This window comes from Drosophila montana, unplaced genomic scaffold (assembly GCF_035044405.1).
Source record: "Drosophila montana isolate Dmon_TW-CO22-7 unplaced genomic scaffold, ASM3504440v1 contig_3274_1, whole genome shotgun sequence".
In the NCBI taxonomy this organism is placed as follows: domain Eukaryota; kingdom Metazoa; phylum Arthropoda; class Insecta; order Diptera; family Drosophilidae; genus Drosophila; species Drosophila montana.
In genome coordinates this window covers 42,501-66,242 of record NW_026998157.1, presented here as the reverse complement: position 1 = coordinate 66,242, position 23,742 = coordinate 42,501, and the positions used below count along the sequence as shown (strand labels likewise).

The 23,742-nt window shown below is 40.0% G+C and overlaps 1 protein-coding gene across 2 annotated transcripts in view; it reads left to right on the top strand.

Moving 5' to 3' along the window:
* pigs (pickled eggs) overlaps positions 1-23,742 on the top strand; it is an 87,248-nt gene that overhangs the window by 30,123 nt on the left and 33,383 nt on the right. For both annotated transcript variants that reach the window (XM_064690545.1, XM_064690546.1), the window contains exons 3-4: positions 5,615-5,701; positions 20,471-20,953. In XM_064690545.1, coding sequence (XP_064546615.1) covers positions 20,786-20,953 — 168 coding nt within the window. In that variant the 5' untranslated portion in view covers positions 5,615-5,701; positions 20,471-20,785. The remainder of the gene's footprint in view (positions 1-5,614; positions 5,702-20,470; positions 20,954-23,742) is intronic.

The window sequence follows — 23,742 nt, the reverse complement described above, 5'->3', positions numbered from 1 at the left end:
GTAGCAAAATAGCTCGGGTGCCCCCAGCGAGCCGATTAATTGCCGGCAACTGCGCATAGATAAATATTAATGGGAACGACGATGACTATTTCACCCCAGCGAGTGGCACACAAACACACACACACACGCACACACACACACACACAACGTAACGGATGGGCCAAAGCCCAAACGAATTGCGCATGCGATAAATTACAAAGGCATTTGCCACGCCCAACGTTCCAAAAATGAGGCGTAACGAGGCGCTAAGCCAAGCAGATTTTTTCTCGGCAAGTGTCGTAAATATACGATTATGATCGGCATTAGGAATATATATGTATGCATAGATAAGTGGCTGGCTTCTATAGCTTCAATTAGCACTGATGTTTTTTTGTATACCCTGCCAGAGGGCATTCCAATTTTGTCATCAAGTGTGTAACGCACAGAAACAGACAAAGATATATATATATCTATGTATATATATATATATTCTTGATCAACATCAAGCGTTATAGTCGTGCACCTCTATCCGACTGTCTGTTCCAATGGAAGCTCTCAGTTTTCAAGTCCTATTCATTCATAAAAGAAAATAGATATCAATTGTTTACCGATAACTGATCATGATCGTGCTCTGATCTTTATCTAGATCTTTGAGGTTTTTTTTTTATTTATTTTTTATTTTTTTTTTTTACATGCCCTATAAACAGTTTCTTGCTTGCAAAGTTATTTCAATTCTGGTTTTAACTTAAGAATTTCATAATTCTAGATAACTCACATATTTATAAATCCTATTTAAACCCTGAACCCGTTGACAACGGGTAAATAGAGAATAATACTTTTGTGCAAGGCAATGTAAGAGGGAAAGGGAACCCATAAAGTATATACATATATATATTCTTGATCAGCATCAATAGCCAAGGTTGATCAAGAGATAGAGACTGAACGTAGGTGCTCCTAGTGCCCGCGCAGTACGATATTATTTTCGATATCGATAACTTGCCCCTTTTCCAAGTAATCGATAAAAATCGATATCGAAATCCTGTTCGCTTAGGTTTTAAGATTCAATTTCGACATGGTAAAAACAGATCAACTATCTCTCATTTATGGCTAAAGATAAGCCCCTTTAGTAGATGAAGAGGGTTGAGGGTATTCCCCAGTCGGGCCACATGATCCTGTTATACCAAATGCTAGTTGGTTTCATATGGAATATCCTAAATCGCTCTTTCATTTATATATCCCGATCATATTGATGGCATCTCATTTACGATTTGCCCAAAGTCAAAGCTAATTAACTTTCTATGCGTGCAACATTATCGGAAAGCCTTCAACATGATTTAATTGCCAGTTCCATGTCGGCCAAACTATCCAATTTTTTATTTTTTTTATTTTTTGGTTAAATGGAGTTGACCAACGCTTGATGGCCTGCTGGCTTTTCTTGTTTGATTTCGATTTCGATTTTGATTTGGAATTGGACGTGGACGTGGATGTGGACGTGGATGTGAATTTGGGTTTTCGTTTGCGTTTTCGTTTTCCACACAAGTTCATTATAATGCTGTTGGCATGTTTATTATGTTGATTATGTTTTATGTGCGACTCGCTCGCTTTTGACATTTTTTCATTTTTTCTCCCATACCCTCTCACCCATTGAAAATGATTTCAAGAAGGGCATGTTGGTTTTCTTGACGAGCTGAGTCGATCGTCCGTCCGGCACTTGAAATTCGGAATATGGCTTCCTGCATATCATATGCAGCTAAGGATGACATAATTTTTCGATAATATCGTAGTTATCGATTTCGATAGAAATCGATAGAAATCGAAGACTATAAACCTGGTGTATATCACTTTTGGAATACCTCAACTTATACTCAACTTATTCTTCGCAAAATTGAAAAAGGTTGAGCACAGAAAAAGTATCGCAGGCCAGCTTGGCGCTAGGCACAGGGTATCTGCTAGTCGGGCACTTCGGACCAGCGTAAAACCCAGAAACCCAAATCAAATGAAGTGCGTGCGCTTGGGCCTGACTTTGGGCCTGACTTTGGGCCTGACTTTGGGTCTGGGTCTGGGCAATCGTCAGCGGAGCGACGTGAAGCGTCAACTAGGCGCTGTCTAGGCCATTTTGTGCGCTTGGCCTGGTCATTGGTCATTTGACATGCCATTGGCTTGGCATTCACACTGTTTACTTCGCTGTTTGATTGCCCGATCATTATCCCAAATGATGTTATGTGGACTGAGCTAATGATTGGAGATGATGTCGCTGGCCGTTTTGCTCGACTCGTAGCTGTCCTTCAATTCTTGGCACGATCTTGAAACTCGATCGGTTGGCCCTTTTTTTTCTCTCTCTATTAATTGCCCACAAGAGTCATAAATTAATTACTAAAACGGTTCCCCCCCTCACCCGCCCTTCTATCCACGCAGCGGACTCTTTAAACAACTGCCCAGAAAATCGAAAGTATATTTTTATTTAATTTACGATCAGTTGAGTGCGGCCCACTTGCCCGACTGTGTGTGTGTCGCCTAAGGTCGATCGGTTCGAGATCCCAGATCTCAGTGCGAGATCATCAGCCCTGGCTCAGCCCCCCCCCCCTCTCCCCCTCTCTCTCTCTCTCTCTCGCTCTCTCGCTCTTTCTCCCGAATTGAAAAGCTACTAACAACAAAAGACGAGCACACAAATTAATTGTTCTAAAACGACACAAACATATCAAACGTCCAGACATTGAAGACCTACAAAGTTCGCTGTTTTCCAAGATTTTCTCTATATGTTGCCACAAATTATAGAAATAAAGCTTAATCGGCGAAGAGCCGCAACTATTTCCTGTCAAGCGTTCGTCACATTTGTGCCTAGCCGATCGTCGCTTGATCTAAATACTAAATTGTCACTTTTAAGGAGCTTCTACCATATAATTAACATCTTTCTCATTGTTAGATTTGACTGTATTTTGTGAAACAACAGAATGCTTTTCATCTGAAGTCGCTGATTAGCGATCGATTTGATCTGACAGTCATTTAGGGGAGTCATATGAGAGAGCTTAAGAGAGAGCTTAAGAGTCAGAGCTAAGTGCTGATAAGAATCATAAGAATCGGACAATAAGCACCGAAGTTATTCAACAACGCATCGCTTATAGTCTGGGGCGTGTTTTCTTGTGTGTATTATGATTTAGTAGATGCCGCCGAAGCATAAATCGTGATATAGCTGAATTAACTTTGTTCAGCTCGTTTATCTGATAGCGATCATTCGAATATTATATACACTATGCAAGCGATCTATATCTTTCGTTTGCCGATGAGCATCATCTATTGCCTAATTAACTAATCTATCATCTTTCCGCAAGTGTTGAGCTGTGGATCTGCCTCTCATCCATTAGCTGTTCTTCAGCTGTTTCTGCAAGTGTCGATCATTGTCTGGAAATTTGTGTGTGTGTGAAAGATCAAATCGTTTTCAATTAGGCCAAAAGGTCGAACTGTGCTTTCTTATACCCTCGCTAAAGTTAATCAACGTTTGTTATTAGATATGTGTTGCATGGAAGTTGACCCCACAAATTATATACATATTCTATTGATCTTGATTGAGAACACGCGAGACATGTCCCGCTGTCTGTTTCCTTGCAAAGTCTTTTCCCTCGTTTTGAAGTCAACTTCTTTTTCCCTATCTTTACTATATAGCTTTATCAACATCGGACTTCTATATAGTATAATGCAAAACTTATCCATTTCCCAAGATACCTTGAACTTCACACTTCTCCTTGCATATCTGCGCAATTATCGGCTAATTCGCTTTAAGGGTATTGCATTGTCGGCGTGCTGTATTCGTTCTTTTTTCCTTTTTACCTGCCAGCGGGGGCGGGGCACGGGCTGGGGAGTAGAGCATCTAAAAGCGGCAGCAGCCAAACAAACAACAACAACAACAACAACAGCAACAACAATATTAGTGCGCGTAATGATGATGATCAATGAAACTAATAAACAACAACAACAACGCCAACACTCATGCCGGAAATTGTAGAACGTGTTTATGCCACAATTTCAAGTTGTTGAGCCACGCACAGACAATGCGTCAGAGCGTCGGCCCGAGACATGCGTGCCAAACAGATACAGATACAAATGTATCTACAAATGTAGATATATATATATATATGTGCCTATATATATATATGTATATATATATAGATGCACAGCTACAGATGCATCTATAAAATCCCACTGCGGATGCAGTTTGCACAGTAGCCAACAACAACAACAACAACAACAACAACAACAACAACAACAACAACAGGAACAACAACAACAACAACAAGCAACCTTTTGAGTAACAATATGCGTTGGGCGTTAGGGAAATTTCTGATAGTCGCCGTTGCGTTGGCATTTCGAATGCCCTACACGAGGCGAGAGAGCGAGGCGAGAGATCGACAGAGAGAGAGCGAGAGAAAAAGAGAGAGTGTGCGTAATCGCAAATTGTGTACTGCGATAAACGATAAACGTTTGCAATGCGCCTTTGCAGCACGTGCCCATCTGCATTGGCATGCTAAAAGATACAAAGATACAAATTGTATCTTTGTATCTCGGATTGTGTATCGCACAGTGCCGCCAACTTGTTATGCCCGAGCCCAATGGAAGGAAATGACTAAGGAGGGTATCATGTCGATCTAGAGACGAGAAATTTGAAATATGTACATATATAAAGCTAAAGTAGAAGAAGATTTCCATTTTTTTCGCCAATATCTGCTGCAATTTACAGAATATCGATAAATATCGATTTCGAGACTTGTTTGAAGATTCAGATATATCAAAACTATTCTGTAGACTCTGCCTTAGCATATACAACTTAAATGAACTTCGCTTTTGCCACTCCCACCCAAAATTTATTGTATAGAATGAGACTCGACTCGACTCGACTCGACTCAACTTGCTGCTGGATGGCAGGGTATCTGCTAGTCAGGCGCTCGCGACTACAGCACACTAACTTGTTGTTGTGGCTGTTATTTGGATCCTCCAACGTGCGAAACGCACACACGCACACACACACACACACACACACACACATGCACACACACTCGTTTCGCTCACGCATTGACGCGCACGCTGAGCTCCATTCATAAATTCTTCATTCAGATTTGGTCGGGTCGCTCGTTCCGTCTGCAGATCACGTGCGTGCTATCAACTTGGCCATGCAGTGGGCAGCTAGGGGGAAGCCAACTAACCGGGTGCGATTGGGGCTTATGTTGGCTAACCAACGACCGGGGGAAGGGGGTTGGGTATACCTAACGAAACGTGTGCGCCCAACCACATTGGGCAGTTGATTGACCCGTTTCGCTGCCAACTGTTAATGCACTTATTCGGATATTTACGACTTCAAATGCGCACACAAATCTACCTGTACATATATATAGAGATATATATATGACGAGTTGTCAAAGGCAGGCCATAGCCGCCCCCATCTGGAGCGACAAGACGTGCCGCACTTTGAGCTGCATTCGAATTAGTTTTCCGGTTGATATCCATGCATCAATTCGGATTGATCGTCTTGCTGCGTGCGTGCTGCATATTAAATATCCCCTATAATTCCAACATATACACATATCTATATATATGTATATATATATTACAGTTACAAATAATTGCATTTCTTTTTTATTTGCAGGTGTGTTTTTTTAGGCGTCGCGCGGCAGGAGAAGCAGAAGAGGCGACATGCGCAACAAGTGCAATTGCCAATGCAACCATTAACAATGTAAGCAACAATTCGAAAATCAATAACAATTAGTTTCCCCATTTATCGATTTGTTATCAACAGTTTATCGATTTGTTTTCAAAAACTTGAGCTCAGCTTATCGATAACTACAAGGATTTCAATTCAAAAGAACATTTTCAATTATTCTACTACGATTCAAAAGCATTTTTTAGCAAAATTTGAGATGAAGCCAAAATTGTTAAACTCAATTTGAATTGCTTTGCAGCTGTGTATTATAATTTATCGATAACTATTTCGATTACTAGCACAAACATCGACGTTAACAATAGTTTTTGCTTGGGTGTAAATTTAGCTTATCGCCAACTAGGCTTATTTTAATTATTTGTAATACACTTAAACAACGTCGCCGGGCAAAACTTGAATACATAAGTTTAGCTATTTCAATTGATCGATTACTATCGATTACCTCGAACCTTCATACTAATATGCTCTTCATTGAGAAACTTAACATTTTGAAGCATTTTCATTTTTTGAGACAGCTTCATTGGCTAAATTTGGATAATTAATCCGAATTGATTGGAGATGGACAGATTTTAACTAAACTTATCGATTAGCGATTTATCGACTTGTCAACATTATTGTTCTTTCGATGTGTGCAATTTTTATTCATTTTCACATTTATCGACTTGAAAATGCGATTGTTATTTAAATGTGAGGTTAGGAAGGGTATTATACTCTTAAATAAAATATGTAAAGCCAATGAAGGCATTTGATAAGCCCACCAATAAAACAACGTTTGCACAACTACATTTTAAAACCTATAAAAAATTAATAAAAATCGATCATTAGTGCATGTATCGATATCGCACATCGATTATTATATATTCTATATTCCATATATATAGATATGTATGTTTCTTTTTTCAATTCTTTTGTGGGTTGTGTTGAGTTGTGAAAGTTTCCTAATTTATCGATTGATGGACATTTATCGACTGCAAATTTCGATAATACATACATTATCTAGAGCATATCTTTGGGAATGTCGCTTAAGCCTGACATTACTTGATAAATTCATATAAATGATCGATAACTTATCGACATACTTAGTGCAATGTCAGGTTATGTTCTTAATATTTAGTATTTAATAATTAGTAGAGCAGAAATATTTTGAATGAGTTTGACTTTGAACCTTTGAGGCGCCTCCACGGCCCTGGCTCTGAGGCAGCTCAGACTTAGCTTGGATTGCGACTTGAGAGCTGACCTCGTTACACTTCTCTCTAGCGTCTGTCGGTCCGTCCGTCCGTCCGCCCGTCTGTCCGTCTGTCTGTATGTTTTGCCTCTTTGTCTGTCGCTGCAATCAGGCCGTAAATGGTTAATTAACAACAACGCATAACTCTCACCTGACGCAGCGCTCAGCCGAGCAGTTGCACCATGTCTAATGCAACCAAATGCCAATTATGTCCATGTCCAAGTCCAGACCCGCGTCTCGGATCTCAAGCTCGAACTCAGTCTGTTGCTGTCTCTGTCTCTCCTTCTACCTCTACTTCTCTTTCCGTCTCTCTCTGTTACTATTATTACACTTGCTGCACTTTCAGCTAGTTCTTGTCTAAACTGTTGTTATTGTTCTTGTTATTTGATATAAGGCAATTGTGTCACAGCTCTGGACCTGGTTCCAGTTGCACACACTTTGCCGCTGTCAGCATGCCCAATGTCATTTGTCATTGATGTATCTGTATCTGTATCTGTATCTGTATCTGTATCTGTATCTGTATCTGTATCTGTATCTGTATCTGTATCTGTATCTGTATCTGTATCTGTATCTGTATCTGTATCTGTATCTGTATCTGTATCTGTATCTGTATCTGTATCTGTATCTGTATCTGTATCTGTATCTGTATCTGTATCTGTATCTGTATCTGTATCTGTATCTGTATCTGTATCTGTATCTGTATCTGTATCTGTATCTGTATCTGTATCTGTATCTGTATCTGTATCTGTATCTGTATCTGTATCTGTATCTGTATCTGTATCTGTATCTGTATCTGTATCTGTATCTGTATCTGTATCTGTATCTGTATCTGTATCTGTATCTGTATCTGTATCTGTATCTGTATCTGTATCTGTATCTGTATCTGTATCTGTATCTGTATCTGTATCTGTATCTGTATCTGTATCTGTATCTGTATCTGTATCTGTATCTGTATCTGTATCTGTATCTGTATCTGTATCTGTATCTGTATCTGTATCTGTATCTGTATCTGTATCTGTATCTGTATCTGTATCTGTATCTGTATCTGTATCTGTATCTGTATCTGTATCTGTATCTGTATCTGTATCTGTATCTATATCTGTATCTGTATCTGTATCTGTATCTGTATCTGTATCTGTATCTGTATCTGTATCTGTTTCTGTATCTGTATCTGTATCTGTATCTGTATCTGTATCTGTATCTGTATCTGTATCTGTATCTGTATCCGTAGCTTTATCTGTATCTGTGCATTCAAATGTATCTGTATCTGTATCTGTATCTGTATCTGTGTCTGTGTCTGTAGCTATATCTGTATCTGTATCTGTGCATTAAAATGTATCTGTATCTACCTGTATCTGCACTTGCATCTTCTACTTTAGCTCTAACTCTGCGCAACTAATCCAATTAAGCTTTTGCTTAAGATCTGAAGAAAGACTGTCTTACAACTGAGTTTTCAGCTTGTGCAGTTTCAGATTGTCAGGCACTTGACTCTGCATGGAGAAATTGTTACGCTTCGTGTGCATCCCATATGGCCATATATATGGAATAGAAATTTTGTATGCCATTCCAATTCCAGTGCTGTAATACTAGCCCATATATCATGTTCTGCTGCGCTCTGAAAACCCATTTTTATATTTCTTACTATAACTACACGAAGGTAACGCGAAGGGTCGTGTATAATAGAGTAAAAAAAGGAGTTATGTGAGAAATATTTAACAATTTCTAAACTCTTCGTTAAGCTTCAAAGTTTTTGTTTTTATATATAAAGCAAACAATAATCGGGTAGAAGAATTATTGAGCTTTAGAATGCGCAGCGAGATTGAGAATCTGGAATGCCAAGATACTAAAAATGCCTCAGGTGTGTGTGTTTGGCATTTCATAAGGCGCATAAATCTTTGCATATAAATTAAAGTACGTATCAAATTGGGTTCTGCATAAGTTGAAAGCTGTAAAAGGATTCCTGGAAAGGTGTCTCGGTCGTTCGTTCCTCGTTGTTGGGGTGTCGCTCATAATCCTGGCCCGATAAAGTGCCACAAACCGAGGCGACGCAACGGCATTAAGCCTGATTAGGTTCGCGCGCACACCAAAAGGCCGAAAGGCAACAGCAGCAACAAGAAAGAGTTGATTGTTTCGGCACATCGAAGATGAAATACCCTTTTAAGACGAACCTGCCGGTATGTGAGGAGAATAATAAAGCTCGCGATTGCTCAGTCTGTTTCATATCGATAGATATGTCCCGTAGAGCTATATAATATAGTAATCCGATCGTAGCCTTAAGACTGATGACAAAATGAAAATACCCACGGCTAGGGTATTATGGTACACAAATCTTAAGCTGAAAGAAAGGCAACAACACAAGAGTTGAAGAGCGGGCAACGGCAAAAGCCAAACGAAGCAACGGCCAACGGCCAACGGCCAGCGGCCAAAACGGCCAAAGAAAACAAAAGTAAACCTGTACAAGTTCAAGGTCAAGTGCGGGTCTGCCGCACACAGCTGCAGATACACCGAAGAGGCACAGCCACAGATACACAGATACAGCTACAGCTACAGATACAGATACAATGTTCGAGATGCGCAGCTGCGTTCAAGCCAACAACTTGAGCTGAGAACAGCAACGGCAACAACACAAAAGGCCACTCTTGAGTTTGCCGCCTTGAAGCGGCGTCTTGGGCCCAGCCGAGCCGAGACGGGACGCTGCGCTCGTTTATCTTTGGCCAAGTCCGCACTTACACGTTCGCTTATGCTTAATGAAAGCCACTCCAAGAAGTTAGAAACGGCTACAACAACACAAACAACAACAAGAACAACAACAAGAACAGCATTTACAATAACATTAACAACTCCTACAAAAAGCTGCATTTGTTTTTAATACCCTGCTCCAATTTGAAAATGGGTAAACGAGTGCATATTGGTTCAGTGGAAATGTATGTAACAGGCAGAAGAATACCATAAATCCCATAAAGTATTTGCATATTCCCGAATTTGATAGCTATAAAATCTATATAAAGTCGTGTCCTATTCTTTGATCTGCTGCCATTTAGATAATTTCGATAAATATCGATTTTGAGACTTGGCTTACGTGCGCGTAACTCGAAGTCTATAGAAGCTAAGTAGATACACCGCATTTCGTCCGTTGGTTCTCGTATGGATTAAAAACAGATTAGAAATATTTAAATTTTGCTCGGCGCCAGCTACAGGGTATCTTCTAGTCGGGCACTGCCGCCTTAAGCACTCTTACTTGGTTTATTTGTTGTTGTTGTGGCTCGTCTGAAAAGGCCGCAGCAAGTTTTGCCAGGCAGCTTGCTGCCACCCAAGCAGCCAGTCGATTATTTATCGCGCGGATAACGCGAACGACAGTTACAGATACTCGAAACAGACGCAGCTACAGATACAGATACAGATACAGCTACGGGAAAAGATACAGCTACACTCGAAAATAAACGTGTGCGCCAATAACCAAAAACAAAAACACCTCTGCACCCGCTTTATCCATTCGTTTGTTATTTTCACAACTCATTACGCAAAGATGAAATATTTGAAATTAAAAAATAAATAAAAAAAAAAGAACTTGGAAATTGAACCATAAATGAGCGCAGCTCGCACACGCCATCAGGCTACACTGCGCGAAATTCCAGATGTGTTTCCAAAAGATATTTCACACTCTCCCTCGCTTTCTATCTTCTCTCTCATGTTGCTGTCAAAGTGGCTGTCAGATTTAACAGCTGGTCGGCAATATTTGTAAGCTATGTGGCAACGCCGCTTGGTTATGCTGGCTACCAATTTTGACAAGAGGCTGTTCCTTTTTGCAAGGTGGCAACTCCCTCGAGATTGTTTAAAGCTGTTTCTGAACTGCCTGCTTAATTTTGATTGACAGCAGAGGCTATAAAAGCTATAAAAAAGGAAGCAAATCGAATTTGACAGCATGTTAAATGATTTGATTGATGTAAAGTAAATAAATATAAAACTTAAGCTTTTAAATAGCAAAAACACTAACCAAAAAATATAAATAAATTTAAATATATATGAAACTCACTCTTGAGCAGCTCAAATTAGGATTTAACTAAGATTTTTCTTCTTGATATAATAAGATCTTTGAATTTTATGCTTAAGCACACAGTCAGGTTGAGGTTAGGGCCTACAAGAGTCGGCTTAAACGTTGCGAAAATAAGTAGCAAATAGAAAGAAGTTAGAGGCTCTAGTCGGGAGCTCCCGACCATCAAAAGTTTAATTGTGGCTTAAATTGGTTGGCAATACAAATTGGTTTATTTCCTATTCCCACTATTCTAGAAGCTAAATGTTAAGTTTGTTGAATTTAGCTCTGTTCAAAAAACACGATTTCGATATCGATTTTTATCGATTACTTGGAAACGGGGCAAGTTATCGTTTATCGGAAACAAACTTGTACTGCTCAGGCACCATGAGGACATACTTTCCAAATCGCAAGTCTTTAGCTCCTATAGGTTGTAAGATTCAGACGGACATGGCTAGATCGACTCGGCTATTGATGTTGATCAAGAATATATATATAAATACTTTATGGGGTACGAAGATGCTTTCTTCTGCCTGTTGCATACATTTGCACAAATGCATTATACCCATTTTACCCATTTTTAATGGATTCAGGGTATAAAAACAAGGCAGCAAGAAAAAAAAAAACGGCGGCAGTTTTTATGTCTCAGCGCAGCGCAGTTCTCAGATCTGTTGTCTCATGTTGTCTCAGTTCGCAGTTGGCAGTTGGCAGTTCTCAGAGATCTTTTTTGAGGCAACCCACACTCCACGGGCAGCGGCTGCGGCTGCGGCTGCGGCTGCGACTGCGCAAATGAGTTGACTTCGAGTTCGAATTCGAGTTCGACTGCGACTGTGTGAATGCGAGTGCGAATGCGAGTTCGGCTTTGGTTTTTTGGGTTCGACTTTGAGTTTGGACTTCGACTCCGACATCGAGTTGCCATTTGGCATTCACAGCCTTTGTAGCTTGTGTCTGTCTCTGCGTGTGTGTGTGTGTGTCTTTGTTGTTGTTGTTGTCATTTAAAGTCTAATCAAAACATTTGAAGTTACTTAAGAAACCTACGCAGCTTAAGTTGCGTTTCTTGTTTCGAATTCTTAACTTGTCGCTGTCTGTTGTTGTTGTGCACACACACACACACACACACACACACACACACACACACACACACACACGCACTGCTTTGTGCGACATTTCTCAAACATTTGCTGTTGTTCTTCTCAAGTTTCGTGTTGCCCAACCAAGTCTTTATTTATACTGAAACGAAAATAAAAATAAAAAAAAAACAAATAACAGCAAATCGAGCGAACAAACGTCGAAGGTTAAAATCAGTTTTGGGCACAGTTCGAGGCATTATTTTCGGTGTGAAGCATGCAACACGCTCTGACTCAATCCAGCCAACTCCCACCCCCCCCCCCCCCCCCCTTACAGTCTGTCTGTCTGCCGCCGACTGTGCCCGATGGCTGTCTTAGCCAAGGTCGTCGTCCTTTTAGTCAGTTGGCACCCCACAAAACCGGCGCCAACTGATTTGGCCATTGGCCAATGTCTGGCCGGAAAGTAGTTTGTTCCAGGGCTGGCAAGTTCAATAAATATTGGCACTGGTTCCGTTCACCGTTCGCACCGGTTCATTAGCTTTTGGTTCGATTCCACAAATCTTGGCTCAAATCTGGGCTTGTTTATCTTGTTCCACTAACAGATTGTATCTCTATCCAAAATTTGGCCTTGTGGCTGGTAGGCCCTCAAAATATTTGAATAGGAATTTGATTCAGTTCGAGTGTGCATTCAGTTGTTCTTTTGCAATTGATTCGTTCTATGATTCAGCTCATTTTTAAAGTTACATTGAAATTCCGGCCGCGAACCGGTTCGATTCGTATTTGGTTTGCGGCCTCGGTTCGTTCTGATCCTTTGTCTGAGGCGGCGCCGTCGCGTGGGCGACGACCCTATTGATTTTCCCTGCTGCACAGTGCGTCACAGTGCATTTACCCTAAAAATCAACTGACGACATTTATGGCAACACTGAAAGCACATTATGAACACCATGATGGCGATGATGATGATGACAAAGATGATGATGACGTTGGCGATGACAATGCCATTGCTGCGCATATGGAAATGCAGCACAGACAAAGGCGCGCAGAGAAACTAAGCCGACGAAAAGAAAACATGTAAAAGCGTACAGGACGGACGTAGGCGAACGTGACTGCCAAATACCCTGTAAATCGCTGCAGCCAGCATGTAGTAAAGTGGCATTAAATGCCAGTGAAATGTTGATGAGCTTTTCATTCGATATAAATTCGATATAAATGATCACAAAAGTTAATATATGAGAATCTATAATTTACTATAGATCCACTCTTATCTTCTTATTCATATAGCTCTGTTATATGAAGTATATAAAGTAGTTCAACAAACGTATATATGCCATAAGTTATGGCTGCGACATAGCTATGCTATAACTGAGCATAGCTCTAGCTTAAGCTTACCATTGCAGGGTATTTCAAATGAGCAACAGCCGCAGCGCAGTGCGAACGCATCCCACACGCGGCTTTACACATGCCAGACTGTGTGTGTATGTTGGGGGCTAAGTATGGTAAGTGTGTGTGCCAAAGGGAGGGGGTAAGGAGAGGGGGGGGGTGGGGGCTATTAGGGGCGACATAGGGTGTTGAGCTGTTGCATTGAAGTGCCTGTTGGGCTGTTGGCTCAATGGATAAATGGATAGATAATAACTTGTGAAAATAACTCTTGCACTTGAGGACGGTGTTTGTTGTTCTTGTTGTTGCTGTTGTTGTTGTTGTTGTTGTTGTTGTTGCATTGATTCCCGCACTCATGCTGCACACACACACACAAAGAGAGAGAGAGAGAGGGATGATGTAGCCTGTGTGTCGTCTGCAACACGTCTGCACATCTCGTGCTCCTTCAGCCGAACTTCAAACGTTGCATGCAACAAAGTAAAATAATATTGAAAAACGTCTCGACACTGAAATCTGACAGATGCGAAGTGCAACAAACGCTTCATGCAAATGTCTCTGTTTGCATTCAAGCTGTGCCATGAATTCGTTGCGATTAAATCGTTATCAAGTGCCAAGCAAATTGCTGGCTGCCAATCGATAACGCAATCGATAACACAATCGGCAATCGGCAATCGGCAATCGGAGCGGAACTGGAACCGCTAACTCATTTGGCTAGATCAAGTTCACACGAGCTAACACATGCGCAATTTAATTGCTATTGTGCAATGTGTGTGTGTGTGTGTGTGTGTGTGTGTGTGACCCAATAACAACAACAAGACAGTGTTGCGCTTGCAACAAGCTGTCTCATCTATCAAACGGCAATTGTTAATTGAAAGCGTCAACAATTATTTGGAGCCTTGCTGTTGTTGTCGTCTTGTCGCTTTGTTGTGATACGACGTTACAATTTTTCAACCAAAAACCAGTGCTCGAAAGTGCCTTTTGTTGTTGTTGTTGTTGCTGTCGTTGTCGCACTTTTGGCTGTCATTTGGCAATTCACACTTAACGGCATGTCGAAGCACCTAGCCCAGAGATCCAGAGACAGCCACTCGAACATGCACACCACCAATTTCGTAAAGCTATCAGCGAGTCGAGTGATAATGAAAAACTGTTCAATATAAAACATTGCAAACAACAACAAAAACAAGTCATAAATTAAACCCGCAAAACATGCTGAGAAATTGAATTGGATTCGTAACAAATCCATTAACGCAATTGTTTTGATAGCGTTTATTGGATACAGTTTTAAGTTTGAAATTCATTTCTTTAACTGCTTGCAATCAAATAAACTGATATTAAATTAAATAATATTTTACAGAAATTGTCAAAAAAAAAAAATGTTACCGAAGAAATAGGAAGAAAGTCTTAAAGATGATTTGCATAAACTTTAGTTAAAGTAACATATTTCTATAAGCTTGTTTGCAAGCGATCGTTAACATATATAATATAATAATCGAAGTCTGCAATAGAAAGTTTTATCGAAATCGCGTTAAAATTAGAAACCGGAAGGAGCACGGCTCTATCTACACAACTCTGATCGAGAATAAATACTATATATATATATATAGTAAAAACAGCCCGATATTTATATAATGCTGAGAACTCTTTCATATTCCAAGTTTGAACGTATTTTGTAAAACTCTTCGCCTTTCATCCAAAATCTAAGAGTAACAAATTGTGGGCAAATGAGCTTATTTAATGATTGTTGTTTTTATAGCGAGAATATAGCGAACTCTGAATGTTTATAGGTAAATAACTGTTAGAAAGATCCTAAGTACCAATTTTAGGTTCATAAGGGACAGCAATTACATGGGAAGAAGATCGACAACCAATTGAATGTGATTTGAATGTAATTAATGTAACCATATTGTAAATCGATCAAATAATAAGCAACATAGCGCAATATGATCGAAGTATCGATATCGCACCCGATGATATCCCATGATATCGATATTGTGCCCGATGATATCCCATGATATCGATATCGATATCGTGCCCGATGATATCCCATGATATCGATATCGCACCCGATGGTATTCCATCATGCTATCGGGAACGATATCGATACTTCAAACAAAAAGGAAATAATTTAAATTCTTGTATCGCAGCCGCACGAAACGGACCAGAGCTATAAAGTAAGGCCAACAGATCTGAATATTTTATAGATCGTAATATTAGATAGATCTAAAACTAGCTGAAAAACCAAACCCAACTGAAAGTTGTTGGTTTTTGGTTAATACGCATTTCGGTTCCTATATGCACAATCCACTTAAAGAGCTACGAATTGCGAAAGCCAAAAGACAATTTCAAATTCGCGATTCGACAAATTCGCCAGAAAATTCAATTACCAGTCGAGTTTTTTTTTTTTTGTACGGGTAACTGGCGATTGGCGATTGGTGCATCCTATGCACAATTTGGGTTTTTAATTAAATTCACTTTCAAAAATGCCGCTAATCATTTAAAGAGTCGATTTTGGGGAGCCGGAGAAAGAGTCGAACAAAGCGAAATACATGCAAATCAATAATAATATGCGCAAATTTGCATATTTGTTTCAATCTCTCAATGGGGGGGGCGTGGCAGACGCAACCATTGATCGCCGCGATCGATCAATGTTTATAGTATATACAATTCACCCATTCATACACACATTCAGCTGATCGATCTGGCCAAATTTACGCAACACCAGCGTAAATATCAAAATATCAAAAGACGAACAGTTTTACCAACCAATTCCAAGACCCCGGGGCGCATTGCTTTGCTACAATTTCCAATCAAAAGTTGCACAAATACCCAAAGGAAGAAATAACCAACCCATCGAGCTGTTATTAGTCGCCCCATCAATACCACTAATTAGCCAAAATATCAGCCGGGCAAATGTGTCTGTGTGTGTGTGTGTGTGTGTGTGTGTGTAAAATCCACGTTGCGAATTTAAACATAGCTGCGAGTTATGCAAGAGCCGAGACAAGTCCAACAAAATCGACTTCTGATCTTCGATCCCGTTATTTATTTAGAACATTTCCGGGCTTACAGGCAACAATTGAATATGGTTATATATATGTAAGTATATTCCTGATCAGCATCAAGCAAAGCTTCAGACACTATGCACAGACCGTGCTTGTCATGTTTGCTTCGATATTATTTTCAAAAGATCGATATATATCGAAAAATATCGATTTTGAGTCTTTGTGTTAGTCAAAATTGAGACTTGAAATTCCAAATATTTTTTTTCGTTTACCATGCGATTTATTATGTTTTTCTATTTGATCTATTCACGTTATATCGATAAATATCGATATTGATAAATATTGCCTATCAAATTTGTTTCGATTTCATTTTGAAAATATCGATTAATATCGATTTTGAGACATTCAGACACCGAAGAAGAAGATAAGTGTATGTTTTTATAGAAAGCAGCTAGAATGCTAGGTCAGGGTATCTCCGGGTCGAGCACGCCCGACTGCAGCACTTTTGCCTGTTTTAATTCACCATTCACCAGAACCGAACCGCAAGGCGAGTCTTCGGCTCGAACTCTATCTTGCTGTTAGGGTATTTAGAATTCGTTGCGTTCACAATTAAGCACATATTGAGCTTTCCTTTGACGTCCGTATTAAGTTTTGCTCGTTTTTAATGCGCCAAAGCGGCGAGCTGTGAGTTAAGTAAAGTGGGTAAAGCTGGCGCTTAATTAAGACCACGTCGTCGTCGAATCGTCGAATCGTTGGATCGTCGAATCGTTGGATTGGCCGAGAGGTTACATAAATGGCAATAGCGAAAAATAAAACCAGAAAAGAGTATAAAAACCGAAACCGAAACGCGATTGCATATGCGATTGTTTTTCTTTAATTTATATATTTTTTTTTTCTTTTGGCTTAGTCGAAAAATTGTGCGATTTGTGTTTTTGGCGAGAAAGTTGCGCTTAAGATTCAGAAGTCTTAATTGTTTAAAGAAAGTTGCGACAGAAACTCTTGGTCTTGGGCCCAAGGAACAAGGGAACAAGATATAAGATTCGGGATTTCATGCAAAAGGTATAAATTATACGGTATATAGGTATAAAGTATAGGGACCAAGTGACAAGGCAGACAAGTATAACCGTATGCGTTCGAAGACAAGAGGTATAAAATATAAGGCAAAAACAAATAATGAAGCATGTTTAATAATTGGTAAAAAAGGCATAAAATATATAGACTATGAGACATAAAGTCAAGCAAAGTCCTGTAAGCTAAAAGGCATGACGAATATGGTATAAATTATAAGGTATTAATTTAATGTTAAAACCCATCAGGTATAAGACATTCAGGCATAACCTATTAGGTATAAATTGAATGGCTTTAGGCATCAGTAATAAGACATACACGCATTAAAAATATGGCATAAATTAGAAGGTATTATTTTAATGGCATAAGGTATAAGCTATAACAAAAGGTATAATATAAAGGTAAAGATGTGCAGGCTTCAATAAAAAAGGTATACATTTTAAGACAAACTATGTGTCGAAATTATGAGCTACGAGCCACTAACTGAAATGCCCTCAATAATTAGGTATAATGTATATAAAAATTACACGAAAAAAAGGCATAAATAATCAAGCCAGGATGCTGCATATGAATAGCAAAGCATGAATGAGAAGGTATAAGAAAAAGGACGTCCGTTAAATAAATTATATGAAAAAAGGTATAAATAATCAAGTATTAGTTGCTCTTGATTTTGAGGTACGGTCAGCCGAAGAGTGTTTACTGTAGTCGTCATGCGCGATGTCACGAGATGGATTCTACGACTCCAGCAAGGTCAGCGGCATGATTGAATTCGCATGCTTCGTGCCGCTTGCAACAGCTTATGCAACAGCAACGGCAATTTGATAAATAGATAAGCGATAAGTTTTATGGTTGGAATAGCCTTCGGTTAATTCGGGATTTGCCATTGCCCATTTGCCCAGGCCAGACCAGACCAGACCAGACCAGGCCAGACCAGTTGCGGTTGCATTAATCTTCGCCTGCCACAAAGCTGTTGCAGCTCATGAAGTTCACAGTTCAATTGAGCTTACCGCTAATTAGCTGCGGTAAGTGTGATGGGGAGGGGGGGGGGGCGGGGGAGGGGGGCTCGCTGAGATGAGCTTAGGTGCTGGCAGGGATGGCCCAGGTGTGACCATTGGCCATTGCCGTTGCCGCTGGCAATGCGATTAAGATGGGCGCCCAGCAGCAATGCACATACATGTATATATATATGTATATACCCTGCTGCAAGAAGGGCATGCTAGTTATCTGCAAATGTATGTAACAGGCAGAAGAAAGCATTTTCCAACTCATAATGCATATATAGTTGCTTATGCTTCTTTTCATATATTAATGCATTTTCCTAATATCGATAAATATCGATTTTAGGACTTGTTTCTGTAGGCATAGCTTGAAAATTATAGGTACTAGCTAGGTTGTTGTACATAGAAGAGTACGCTAGTTTTTTGCAAATGTATGTAACTGGCAGAAAGCATTTTCAGCCTTATTTTGTATGCATAGTTGCCTATCTTCAAGCATTTGCCTAGTATCGATAAATATCGATAAACCTATAGTTTACATAAATGAAGAAGAATACATTCCCTTTGCTATACATAACAACAGACTTATTAGTTTTAGCCTTGGGCTATGGGATATACGCACATTATGCTCCGATATTAAAGCGCTGCAAATTTCATGCAGATCGGACTCTGAACACCGATCTTAGGCACGAACACATTTACCATAGCTGGAGATAAAGGGAAGCAGAAGTGTGCGTGTGTGTGTGTGTGTGTATTTGTGTATATACATATGCATATATATAGATTAAGGTAGGCTGGGCTCAGGGCATCTTTAAGTCGTGCACATCCGACTCGGGCTGTCTTGAGGTTTTTGCTGTTGCAGAGGCTTTTAAGTAACCGACCGCCGCGAGTCACTTTTATGTTTTATTTTTATTGATTTTATTTGTATAATTTTTGTTGTTGCTGTTGTTGCTGCTGCTGCTGCTGCTATTGTGGTTTTGTGTCCCACAATTATGTCAGCTGCAGTTCCATAGTCATAAATTTGCGCTGCTCGTTTCAATGTACTTTCATTCATTTCCCCTGCTGCAACATCATGCTGCTTGTTGCATGTGGCACACTGCGGCAGCAGCAGCAGCAGCAGCAGCAGCAGCATTAGCAGCGACTTGTGACAATCCATTAAGAGCAAATATTCATTTGGAATGCAGATTTAATGGGAAATGCACATATTGAAATTTATGATACCAGTTGTGTGTGTGTTTTTCTTTTTCTTTTTTTTTTTTATATGCATATGTATATCTTAATCAGATTCCTGAACGTGCACTTCATTTGTTACGTTCGGTTTTGATGCAGGCGTGTTCCGGTTTTCACTTTCAGCTAGAATTCTATTCACTTCATTTATTCACGTTCTCGCTGCCGTCTGCCGTCTGCTAAATGTGCTTTCAATTATCTTCATTTGTTATTTTCTTATCAACTTCTGTCGGTAATAATCCATTAGCATATTGACTAAGGGAATAATGGAATGGAACACTCAAATATTGTTTTGATTATTTGATTTTATGAGTTTTTCCATAACCTTCTTCTTACCTCTTTCCTACAAATATGAACAGGGCATGCTGGAATGGAACATGCATGACTTTTGACTTTGATCGTTTTATCCTGGTTTATTCCTTTACTGATATGTACTGATGCCTTAGTTGCTCGCAAGTGGAATGCTGGAAAGAAACACTCGTTCATTATTTTTGCTTGAGAAAGAAAACGCTTTTGTTATTTTAAATTTGGTGTCTTTGCGAATTTGTGCATTATTGAAAAGTTTGTTCCAATTCAACTGTTTCCCAAACAATGGAACGCTGAAAAGAAAACATTCGCTACGTTCCCAAATAATAACTATAATTAATTAAATCTTAACTGAAGTATAAAAACGATTAGAAACGATTTGAACTATAACCTACAAAAAGGTTTGCAGAGGGAACGCGGAAATGGAACACTAACGATTGTAAAACTAATATGTTTCAATTTTAACATTTAATTTTTCCTATCTTTGCAGAACTTAGACAGAAATAACGAGTGAAAGCTTTAATAAAGAGAAAGGAGAGCGAAAGAGAGGAGAGAGAGAGAGAAGGAGAGAGAAAAAGCTAGTAACTGTACTCTCTTTACTAAACGAACGAGACAATGCACGACTCTCTGGTGTTAGCCCAACCCTAAGCGAAGAGCGTGTGAAATCCATGCACGATAACTAGTTGAATAAAATAGCTTCCCCCTCCTCGAGCCATTACGATTAACGCAACAGAGCGGCGATAAATTTCGAATAGAACGAGTTTACAATCAAGCGATAAACTTAAACGACAGATTTTTGGGCGCCATGGCAATGCTCGAGGCGCGGCCTTACAGGCCATTCAAGTCCAGTGAAGAGTATCTGGAGGCCATGAAGGAAGATCTCGCTGAATGGCTGAGCACACTCTATCCGGAGCTGAGCATCAATGCGGAGAACTTTATGGATCGTCTGGATACGGGCGTTGCGCTCTGCAAGGTAAGTTCTAAATTTAACAAGCGCTTTGACATGCACTTCAACTTTTATATGAGCTCGAATGCACTTAGTTTCAATTCACAATTGCAATTAGGCAATTTAACTGCCAGTTAAATAGTTGACGAGCAACGTTAACGTTTTGCACACTTGGCAACACCGAACAGTGTTGAGAAACAAGAATTTAAATTAAATTAATCGAGTTGTCATCATTCTGAATAATTTTGACATTTAGCTGACATTTCGACTGAACAAAAAAACCAAAAAGCAATTGCATATTGAATTGCTTGCCAGCTAACATGAAATTTAACAGACAGATGAGAAAACTCGCATGCGAGCATTTGATTAGCCCCCCCCCCCCCCCCCCTTCCCCCCTCCAAAGGTGCTATCCGTGGGTCGGCCAGGGTGTACGCGAGTGGTAAGCAATCTTTTATGGGCGGCAGCTGTTTTGACTGTTCGACTGACGCATAAACAAAGCCAAATGTGAAAAAAGCTCTGGCACACATTTCAGGCAGATGATGCAGAGTTTGGTCTTGGACTGCAGCTCCCAGGTCCGAGTCTGGGCTCGTAAAACTGAATTCACACATGCCTCTGATTAGTGGGCGCAGCAGCTGCAGCTGCAACTGCATCTGTATCTGCATCTGCGACTATTGATGTTTGTTTGGTTACGTGCTAAAGGCACTGACGCTGCACGGATACAGTTGGGCTGCTGCTTTTATGACCAGGCAGTCAGTCAGTGCGTCAGTCAGTCAATCAATCAGTTAGATGCTAAAAGCGCTAGTGAGTCACAGACTTGCGACTTGGGCTGCTGCTTTTCTGGGCAGGCGGTCACTCAGTCAGTCATTGAGTCAGTCGGTCAGTCAGTCAATCAATCAGTCAGTCAGTCGCTTAGTCAGTCAGTCGGTCAAACTGTTGGGTGTTAAAGGCGCTGTGATTCACGGACTCTGGGATGTATTTGAGCTACTTCCTTTCTGTCCAGACAGTCAGTCAATCAGTCAATTAGTTAGTCAATCATTCGCTTAGTCAGTCAGTCAATCAATCAGTCAATCTGTTAGGTGTTGAAAGCCCTGGTGTTGCATGGACTCTCAGATGTATTTGAGAACTGCCTTTCTGTCCAGACAGTCAGTCATTTAGTAACTCAATCAGTCAATTAGTTGGTCAATCATTCGCTTAGTCAGTCAGTCAGTCAATCAGTCAATCTGTTAGGTGTTGAAAGCCCAGGTGTTGCATGGACTCTCAGATGTATTTGAGAACTGCCTTTCTGTCCAGACAGTCAGTCATTTAGTAACTCAATCAGTTAGTCTTTTAGGCAATACGTCAGTCAGTAAGTCAATCAATCAATCAGTTAGGTGTTAAAGGCGCTGATGAAGTAGGGACATTCGGTTGCATTTGGGCTTCTGCCTTCTGTCAGTCAATCAGTCAACCAGTCAATCAGTTAAAGGCGCTGGCTATTCACGGATTTGCAACTGCAAATCTGCTCCTCTTCTGGCCAGGCATTCGGTCAGGCAGCAAGTCAGTCAATCAGTCAGTCAGTGGGCCGCTTCTTATGGCTGTATTTATGGCATGAAGCATGCATGCACCAGTGCACGACAGCGGCACGCTATCCACAGCCCATCCGGCTTTCAGCTCAGTGTGGAGCATGTCTTGGTGGTGGGATGAGAAGGAGGTCGGGTGGGATTAGTTAGCCAAGTCTTACATCCTGACAACCCCGACCAAAACACTTTCGTCATGCATTTGTCTTAGCCTCTGGTGGGCAGGTCAAAGCTCCTTACTAGCCCACACCATTAGCTCCCAGCTGCAACTGGAACTCCAATTGGGGTTACCTCCGTTCGTTGTGCCTGAATGTGGCACAGCCAAAGGCCCATCCACCTGGATATGCCGCTTGCCACAAATGCAAATGTGTTTTGTGAGCGCTTAAAATGTTGCACTCTCCGTTTTCAGCCTGTGAAGTGGCCACAGTCAAGTTTCTGTTTCAGTTGCTCCACTTCTCCTTTCTTTTAGGGGCTGGCCATTCAACCTCATCCTAAGCAGAAACAACTGCATTTGCTTTTCCATTACCGAACCATTAACGAGCAGCTCCACTACTTGAAATAGCTTATGGAACTATAATAAAAGCCGTCCTTTGAGGTCTCAAACTTTGTCAAAGCTGAATGAACTATTTAAATGTAATATCTTTCTGAAACCATTTTTATCCTCAGGATAAATTCAGTACTTCATCATCACTGACTTTAAATTGAGCAATAATTGCGACATAAAGATGACTTAAAGAATTATAAGTTAGTTTCTTGTCATGGCTTAAGGCAGATCTCGATTGTAGTCACATTTATTTGAACTGTAAACTTCATGTTAAATCCAAGCTTGCCAATACATATATTGCTTAACTTTTTATTTTTTAATTAAAAGCCTCGACATGCAAAAAAATAATGAATGAATTTGATTATATATTTTGCTCAAATATAAAATGTTAACAGTTGCTGCTAAATTTAATGATAAATATCTGCTTGTAAATATACAATGCAAAAAAGTTTTTAATTTGAATTATTTTCAATTTAATGCATATCGAATATTTATCTACCTGTGTCCCATGCTTGGAAAATAATTCAAATTTCTGCTGCTAAAGTTCATGTTAAATATCTGCTTGTAAATGTACAAATTTTAATATTTGTTCTATTTAAAGCCTAAGATTCAATGTTTCGAATCAAATCTTATCTGTGTCAAATCGAAAATTCTAAAAATTCTTAGAAAATTATAAAAAAATATTTCTGCTGGTAAAGTTCATGTTAAATAACGTCTTG